The sequence below is a fragment of the Toxotes jaculatrix genome, chromosome 13, assembly GCF_017976425.1.
Source record: "Toxotes jaculatrix isolate fToxJac2 chromosome 13, fToxJac2.pri, whole genome shotgun sequence".
Classification (NCBI taxonomy): Eukaryota; Metazoa; Chordata; class Actinopteri; family Toxotidae; genus Toxotes; species Toxotes jaculatrix.
Genome location: NC_054406.1, coordinates 411,161 through 420,165, shown reverse-complemented (window position 1 = coordinate 420,165; position 9,005 = coordinate 411,161). Strand labels below are relative to the sequence as shown.

The 9,005-nt window shown below is 50.9% G+C and overlaps 1 protein-coding gene and 1 pseudogene across 1 annotated transcript; both read left to right on the top strand.

Annotated features, from left to right (window-relative positions):
* Window positions 1-270: 270 nt before the first annotated feature.
* LOC121191655 (zinc finger protein 678-like) lies at window positions 271-4,751 on the top strand. Its single transcript, XM_041052926.1, has 2 exons — window positions 271-584; window positions 2,195-4,751. Exons 1-2 carry the CDS (start codon window positions 287-289, stop codon window positions 4,357-4,359), a joined length of 2,463 nt encoding a protein of 820 aa, XP_040908860.1. The 5' UTR covers window positions 271-286; the 3' UTR covers window positions 4,360-4,751.
* Window positions 4,752-5,477: 726 nt separating this feature from the next.
* LOC121192123 lies at window positions 5,478-8,610 on the top strand (annotated as a pseudogene).
* Window positions 8,611-9,005: the final 395 nt, after the last annotated feature.

Here is a 9,005-nt window from a genome sequence, read left to right as displayed (position 1 = left end):
TTTAAAAACTTTCCACCACCGAGTAACAGTTTGCTTCATTATCATTATTATTATCACTGTTATTATCATTGTTATTATCACTGTTATTATCAGTAATAGTTCACACTCTTCACTCCTCCACTGACACTAATAAATGAGGAAAGGAAGTGCTCGGTATCAGCAGTGTAGTTAGTCCTCCGCTCCACCAGGGGTCAGGATCCGTCTCTCTCGGTGTGAACCCGATCACCCGGAACAGACCGCGGTTGTTTTCCTTCCTGTTGGCCGGTGGACGGAGCTCTGTACCGGGATGGCTCTCGCTGAGACCCCGCTGCGCCGCGGGCTCCGCGCCCTGTCGGAGTCGGTGTCGGAGCAGCTGAGGCGGGTCGGAGAGGAGGTCCTGGGGCTCCTGGAGAAGCGCAGCGGCGGGTGCGGATCGTCGGCGGGCCCCCTGCTCCGGCTGCTCCTCACCGAGCGGCTGGCGGCGGCGGCGGAGCGGATCGCGGGGCTGCTGGAGCGGGAAGTGGAGGAGTACCGGCGGCAGCTGGAGCGGCAAAGCCGGCTGCTGGAGGCGGTGCTGAGCCCGGTGGTCCGACTGAACAGGACAGGTGAGTTCTGCAGACCGGCGCCATATTGGAGCCACATCACCGCTCCGACTGTTGCTAGGTAACCAGAGGTCAGCCAATCAGCCAGCAGATTTTTCTTCAGCGTTTATTAGTGGTGCATTGCTTCGCGTGCACACGGTTGACTCTAGCACAGCTTCTTCTTCTTCTTCTCTTCCTCCTCCTTCTCTTCCTCCTTCTCTTCCTCCTCCTTCTCCTCCTCCTTCTTCTCCTCCTCCTCCTTCTCCTCCTCCTTCTCCTCCTTCTCTTCCTCCTTCTTCTCCTCCTTCTCCTCCTCCTTCTCTTCCTCCTTCTCCTCCTCCTTCTCTTCCTCCTCCTCCTCCTCCTCCTTCTCCTCCTTCTCTTCCTCCTTCTCCTCCTCCTTCTCTTCCTCCTTCTTCTCCTCCTCCTCCTTCTCCTCCTCCTTCTCCTCCTTCTCTTCCTCCTTCTTCTCCTCCTTCTCCTCCTCCTCCTTCTCCTCCTTCTCTTCCTCCTTCTCCTCCTCCTTCTCTTCCTCCTTCTTCTCCTCCTCCTCCTTCTCCTCCTCCTTCTCCTCCTTCTCTTCCTCCTTCTTCTCCTCCTTCTCCTCCTCCTCCTTCTCCTCCTTCTCTTCCTCCTCCTTCTCTTCCTCCTCCTCCTCCTTCTCCTCCTCCTCCTCCCTCACCGCTCAGCGCACAGTCACAAATGATGCTCAGAGCGCGCGGCTCGATCGGACTCTTTCCCATAGAGAATGAATTGGAAAATTAAAAACAAAAAAAAAATATTCCCCCTTTTTCAAACCTCTCCTGCTCTCGCACACTTTCACCTAGAAACGCCATTCAAACTACGTAGACACAGGTCTTGTGTATTCAACTTTGTCCTAAGTTGTGTAGTTTTTGAACTGTGAGTCTTTATTGATCATGAGTGATTTTGGAAAAATTCAGGGTTTACAATGAGTGTGTATTGCGGAATGTTCCAGGCTAGAGTGGGAGCTCAGAGTGGAGAGGCTTTAAAAAAACTTTTTTCTTTACACGACGACTACGGCCACAAATTTTACTCTGCAGCAGTGAAACTTTCCAACGTTGTAGCCACACTTGTCCTGTTACTCACAATGTGTTTACTTTTTCTGTAGGATTTATGGTTTTTCATTAGTGTGACTTTTAGCGATGAGTAGCTCTCTGATCCGATCGGGCACTGAGTGTATTTTCTTATCAGAAAGCTCACGATGAATCTCAGAGGTCACTTTAGTGAATGAGAGTGTTCAGTGGTGAGAACAGAAGGAAAACACTCATTTTAATGTCTTCTGATCTTTATGGGTTTATGATAATATCTCCATCTTACACTACTTTTTACTTGATTTTCATTATACTATACTTTTATTTTGTTTTCACTTCACTTATTCTAGACATTTTTTCTCTTACCACACACTGTGCAATTTTCCTCTTTTCTTCATTTTCAACTGGGAGTTAAGTATCAGTAAGAATTTCCCTACGGGGATAAATAAAGTTATTCTGATTCTGATTCTGATTCTTCCAGTGGAGAGGTTCTGATCTCAGAGTCCAGATTCTCTCTCTCCTGTAGCTGAAAGAACGGACAGAACTGATTCATCTTCATGTTTAATATTTTTTTCCTTTCAGACTCGGTCAGCTCGTCCACTCTGAGGATGATCGGCACCGACAAAAACCCGCTGTCAGAGGTCGACTCCGCCCACACCACCACAGCCCTGCCGAGCTCCACCTCCTCAGACGTTTCTGCAGCAGAAAGCAACAACAGCGACGACGACTGGAGGGGCAGCGATGAAGGCTCCCTTATTAAAGACACAAACAGGACTGAGGGAAGACAGCAGTCCAGCAGCAGGAGACAGCAGGCGTCGTCGTCAGGCCAGCCGGCGACTTGCCGCTGCGTCATCTGTCGAAAAACTTTCCGCCACAGAGGAAATCTGGTGAAACACGTGGAAACCCACGCAGACAACTCTGAGCGTCTCTGTGGAGTCTGTGGAGAACATGTCGAGTCCTCAGACAGTTTGCTGGACCATCTCAGATCTCATAGGGAAACCGGCGGCGGGACATGTGAGATCTGTGGCAAAACGTTTCAGAACATGGAGACTCACATGAGGAGTCACACAGGAGTCAAACCGTTCAGCTGCGACATCTGCAACAAGAGTTTCCCCCGGCCCGGAGCGCTGAGGAGGCACAAGAAGATCCACAGCAAGAGCACCCCCGACATCTGCCCAGTCTGTGGACTGACCTTCACCCAAAACCAAGCGCTGCAGCAGCACCTGAGGACCCATGAAAAGGACGGTGGAGACCAGAGTGAGGACAACGAGCGTGATCAGACGGAGACGCTGAAACCAAAGAGCGATAAAAGACAAATCTCAGGACTGAAGTCATCTCAGTCGGCCTCGCTCTGCTGCAGAGTCTGCGGTGATTCCTTCCACAGCCAAGGCTTCCTGAGGAAACACGCTGAGACGCACAGCAGGGACGCTCAGGGTGTCTGCGGTGTCTGTGGACAGCAGGTAGACTCACCTGAAAGTCTGCTGACTCACCTGCAGTCGCACAGAGAGACCAGCGGCACCTGCAGTGTCTGTGGGAAGAGTTTCCAGAACATGGAGACACACATGCGAAGCCACACGGGGATCAAACCCTACCGCTGCAGCGTTTGCAACAAACGTTTTCCTCGACCTGGAGCTTTGAGGCGCCACAAGAAAATCCACAGCGGGGAGCGACCGTACACCTGCCAGCGCTGTGGGAAGACCTTCATCGAGAGCAGCGCCCTGAAGACTCACAGCAGAAGTCACTCGTGGGAGATTCACGATGACGAGGACCCTGAGCCACCGGCGGACTCTCAGAACCTGAAGCCTAAGACGGAGGAAAGTCCAACTGTCCAAGAGAACACCAAGACGTCGACTCAGATGTCTCACTGCTGTAAAGTCTGCAGGGAGTCTTTCCAGAGTAAAGGCAGTTTGAGGAAACACGCAAAGACTCACACAGCCGAGTCGGTCTGTGGCGTCTGTGGTGAAAACTTCCCACCGGCAGAGACTCTGACCGAGCACCTGCAGACTCACAGAGACGCCGGTAAAATCTGTCACATCTGTGGCAAAACCTACCAGAACATCGAGACTCACATGCGCAGTCACACCGGTGTCAAACCGTACCACTGCAGTGTCTGTGGTAAGTCCTTCCCACGGCCTGGTGCCTTGCGGCGCCACAAGAGGATCCATAGTGGGGAGAGACCGTACATCTGCGAGTTCTGTGGGAAGACGTTCATCGACAACGGTGCTCTGACAACGCACATCAGGAACCACACTGGGGACAAACCGCCACAACGGGTCTCCTGTGAGACCTGTGGGAAGAGCCTGGCGTCAGTCCACGTCCTGGAAGTCCACAAGAGGATCCACACAGGCGAGAAGCCGTTTCAGTGCCGTGTTTGCGGGAAAGCCTTCAGGCAGGTGGGAGGGCTGAACGCCCATATGCTGACTCACACCGGGGAGAAACCGTTCAGCTGCAGCCTCTGCAACAAGAGCTTCAGTACCAAAGGATACCTGGAGACCCACATCCGTTTCCACAGGAAGGAGCGAGCGTTCAGCTGCCACCTGTGCTGGAAGGCCTTTGTCACCAAGAACGACCTGAAGAAACACCTGCTGACCCACACCGGAGAGAAACCCTACAGCTGCAAGGTCTGTGGGAAGAGCTACCAGGAGAAACGCTCCAGAGACATCCACATGAAGGTCCACCTGGACGTCCGAACCAGAGAGTCGGTCAGGAGGGACGAGTGTCTGCAGCCAGAGTTCATGCAGCTGTAGAGTTCATACAGACCAGTCACCATACTGGTTTTACAAACTGGTGAACTGACAGACCAGCAGCTGGGTTTGTTGAGGAACAGAAATCTGCTGCGATTATCCTTCAGTCGTCTTCAGACACTGATTCTAAAGCAAAATCCAGAATCACAAACCCAAATTAAACTGATTGGTTTTTAAGTTTGAAATCGTGTTTGACAGTTTCACAGAAATGTTTAATGTTTTTGTAGATTTTTGATTTCAGATCATTTACAAACCAACATTTTTCTGTACTGACATTTTTTACAGCAGTGAAGTTAATGATGATGTTCAAGAAAGTTTTTCACACATTGTAAAAAATAGTCTGTTCTGCCTCCAAACAAAGATTTTAATTAATTAAACAATTTCATAAAGATTTTTAAAGAACAAATAAACTGATGTTTAATGATTCAAGGACCCTGAAATGTTCCAGGGACAAACAGGTGTTTTGCAAATCACTCAGGGTTCATGAACTGGTTCCTGGGTTCCTTGAAATGTCTCAGAGACCTTTCACTTAGTCCCTGAAATCCTTGAATGAGTTCCTGACTTATTCAAAATGTCCTGTGGGTGAGGTCCTTGAATAACTTGCAGTGGTCTTTGAATGAGTTCCTGAAGTCCTTAAATTATTCCAACGATACTTCAGTTAGTCCCTGAGATCACCTGAAGCATTCCAGGTAAGAGAGAGATCACCCTATCACACGCAGTGAGCCTGTGAAGTCACGTGACAGGCCTCACAGTCACATGACTTCACGGTGTGACAGGTAAAGTTCACCTGTCACACCTTCCTCAGGTCTGTGAATCTCACGCGGTTAAAGTCACAGATGAAAATCAGCAGCTTGTTGTTGAAGTTTAACTTTCTGAGCATCGGACGCGATTTTCTTTCACCAGACCGTGAAAAAAAACGCAAACTTTTCTCATGTGTTTTGATCACAGGTGACGCTGCGACCACAAAATTGATTTAGATTACGTTCTCAGGGTGCTTTTATTGTGAAGACTTCCTGCCTGCCGCGGTCTCAGAGTGTCGAACTTTACTGTGTTCGGTCCGACATTAAACCTCCAGCTGCCCCGTGTCCCGGTGTCCCGGACACTGCTCGGTCGGTACCGACATGCTGAAGCTCGACACGCTGCGGGGGCTCGTGGACCAGCAGCTCTCCGCCGTCACCGACCACATTTTCCGGCGTTTTGCCAGAACGATCATCGAATATGAGCGCGAGGTTTTCAGTTGAAGGCGGAGGTGGACCGACAGAGTAGACAGCTGGAGACCGCAGGACGACCGGGGGACAGACCGGCAGGTCGGTGGACAGACTTCTGTTTGTGTGATGAATGTCCGCTGAGTGTGACGTGGCGTTTTTTTCCCGCCAGATGTCGCTGCTGCGGTTCATACAAACTGAGGTTCAACTGAACTGGAAACCATTAAACCAGTGTTAATCTAAAGCTTAGACCAGTCTAACGGTCAGTGGACTGAAGGACAAATGTCTCAGGTCCTGAACTCAAAGTCCCACATCAGTAAAAGCACTGAAGTGTAGAAAGTATCAGTAAAAGTAAAATATGAGTAAAATGCCTGATGTTTATACACACCCACACACACACACCCACACACACACACACACACACCCACGCACACACACACACACACACACACCCACACACACCCACACACACACCCACGCACACACACACACACACACACACACACACACACACACCTACACACACCTACACACCTACACACACACCCACGCACACACACACACACACACACACAGTGGGGTCCACTGTCCCATTCACCTGAAAGTGAAGAGACAACCATGATGATGCTGTTTTCATTCTCCAGGTGTTCTGCTGGTTTCCACCACACATGATGAGCAGCAGGTGAGGGGGCGGGGCTTCAGTCTGCACATTAAACAAGAGGAGGGCGGGCCTTCCGGACCTGAGGACGCTGACACAAGTCCTGACTTGCTGAGGGACAGACCTGGAGAAGACCTGAGTTCCTTGTCCAATCAGATCCACTCCTTCAAGGAGGAGGCGGGGCCTCGATCTGCTAAAGAGAAACAGGAGGCGTTCAGTGTCAAACAGGAAGTGGGCGATGGTCACATGATGCTGGAGGCTGCAGTCAAAGCAGAGATCAGCTTCAGTCAGGAAGGTTGGTACAATAGCTGAGGTATGTCGTCATAGCAACCAGAGCTTTATAGACATTTTTATTTCTTTTTGTATTTAGCACCTGAGAGGGAGGGGCCACTGTGACTTCATTAGACAGTGTTCAGTGACAATGAAGTCTGCTCTGTTCTGTTCTGCTCTGTTCTGCTCTGCTCTGCTCTGCTCTGCTCTGCTCTGCTCTGCTCTGTTCTGTTCTGCTCTGCTCTGCTCTGCTCTGTTCTGTTCTGTTCTGTTCTGTTCTGCTCTGCTCTGCTCTGTTCTGCTCTGCTCTGCTCTGTTCTGTTCTGTTCTGTTCTGTTCTGTTCTGCTCTGTTCTGCTCTGCTCTGCTCTGTTCTGCTCTGTTCTGCTCTGCTCTGCTCTGCTCTGTTCTGCTCTGCTCTGTTCTGTTCTGCTCTGCTCTGCTCTGTTCTGCTCTGTTCTGTTCTGCTCTGCTCTGCTCTGCTCTGCTCTGCTCTGCTCTGCTCTGCTCTGTTCTGTTCTGCTCTGCTCTGCTCTGCTCTGTTCTGTTCTGTTCTGCTCTGCTCTGTTCTGCTCTGTTCTGTTCTGCTCTGTTCTGTTCTGTTCTGTTCTGTTCTGTTCTGTTCTGTTCTGCTCTGGTGATCAGGTGATCAGGACTCTCTGGACTCTCATGGCCGAAGCCGGTTTTCCTTCATCGTGATTTTCACCTGGGATCTTGTTTCTGTCCTCCAGGTGTTCTCCTGGTTTCCACCACAGAAGAAGAGCAACAGGTGAAGGGGCGGAGATTCAGTCTGCACATTAAACAGGAGGAGGGCGGAGCTTCAGGACCTGAGGACACCGACACCAAGCTCACTACGAGTGCTGATTGGCTGATGGGGAGCAGTGATGACAAAGCAAGTTCTTTGTCCAACCAGAGACCAGAACCTGGAAGGATGTGCCGTCCTCCAGACACCAACAGGGTCTCCGCTGTCCACTCGGAGTCATCTACTGAGGACAGCAATGATGCTCAGTCTGAACCAGGTCTCCAGAGAACTCGGCCTCCTGTCGACCAGGAGCTGCTGGTCTGCAGCAGCTGTGGCCGAGAGTTCAGCTCAAGGCGAACTCTGAGGAAACACATCAGACGAAATACAGCTGCGGACCGGGACCAGATGTCCTGCGGCCTCCGCAGACAGAGGGCCCCCTTCGAGAGTCCTGCCAAGTCCTTCAGGTGCAGAGTCTGCGGAAGCTGCTTTTACACACAGGGGAACCTGGTGCGGCACGCTGAGAACCACTGCAAGGAGCCCGAGAGCCAGTGTGGGGCCTGCGGGGACTGTCTGGAGTCAACTGAGGCCCTCAGAGACCACCTACGGTCCCACATAGAACTGGGCAGCACCTGTGACGTGTGCGGGAAGAAGTACAGCTCCATCAGGAGGATGGAGATCCACAAACGGGTCCACACCGGAGAGAAACCGTACCGCTGCAGGTTCTGCGGTCAAGACTTAAGCAGGAAGGAGAGTCTGGAGAGACACCTAAAGGTCCACAGCGGGGACAGACCGCACCACTGCGGACTCTGTAGGAGGACCTTCACCAGGAGGGAGCACCTGGTCTGCCACCTGACGACTGGTCACACAGAGAGACCAAGCCCATATGCAGGGACTGAGAGGACGACCTTCAGAGCAGCACAGTGGGCTTCAGATGACGCGGGACATTACTTGGAACCTGCAGGATGTTAAAGGGATGTGGTCTGAACCGGACCAGTTCAGCAGCTGGACTGGTTTTTTTGATGTTCGGGTTTTCTCCAGAGTCCCATGGTTCAGATGACATTTCATCTCTGTGAGGAAAGAACAGCAGTGAACTCACGTGACCCAGAATGGACCCGAAGTATTCAGGAGGTTTTAGATATTTACAGCAGCACAGTTTCCTGTCTTTAATGACCTGTGGAGTACTTCAGGGAAGCGTCCTGGGTCTACTTCCTGTTTCAAAAACAAAATCATATGTACGTTATCAACGGGAGAGAGAGACAGAGAGAAAGAGAGAGAGGGAGAGAGAGAAGGCCACTAAATACAAATGAAACTTGGTTGTTGAACTGATCAAAATGTTCTGAAACGTTCTTCATATGATTTCTGTTCAATGGAAGTGTGATTCTGCAGGTGGACGTCGCACCTCGTACATACGTCAGGTGGGTGCAGTCGGCTCACATCAGCAGCTGATTGGCAGTCAGTCTGAGGGAAGCCTCTGATTGGCTAATTCTCAGGTTGTTTATATCTAATCAGGATGCAACCATGAACTGACAGGTCTTCATTTTACCACCGACTCCGCCCACTAATCAGGACTGCAGGTAGAGGGGCGGGGCTTATCAGTGACATCACTGCAGATCCTCCCACTTTAACCAGACTCAGTGAAGCCTACTGGTCAGTTTGTTTGTTCGTTTGTTTTTAAGAACGAGTGTGACGAGTCTGCGTGGTGCGTTCAAATGCAACATTTACCATCAGACCAGAGGCATCAAGAGAATTTTCATTAACAGGAGAGTGTGGGAGGA

Coding starts and splice junctions, on each gene's coding strand:
- LOC121191655 (XM_041052926.1), top strand. CDS start 287: ATGGCTCTCGCTGAGACCCCGCTGCGCCGCGGGCTCCGCGCCCTGTCG. Junction 585..2,194: donor GGTCCGACTGAACAGGACAG/GTGAGTTCTGCA, acceptor TTTTCCTTTCAG/ACTCGGTCAGCTCGTCCACT.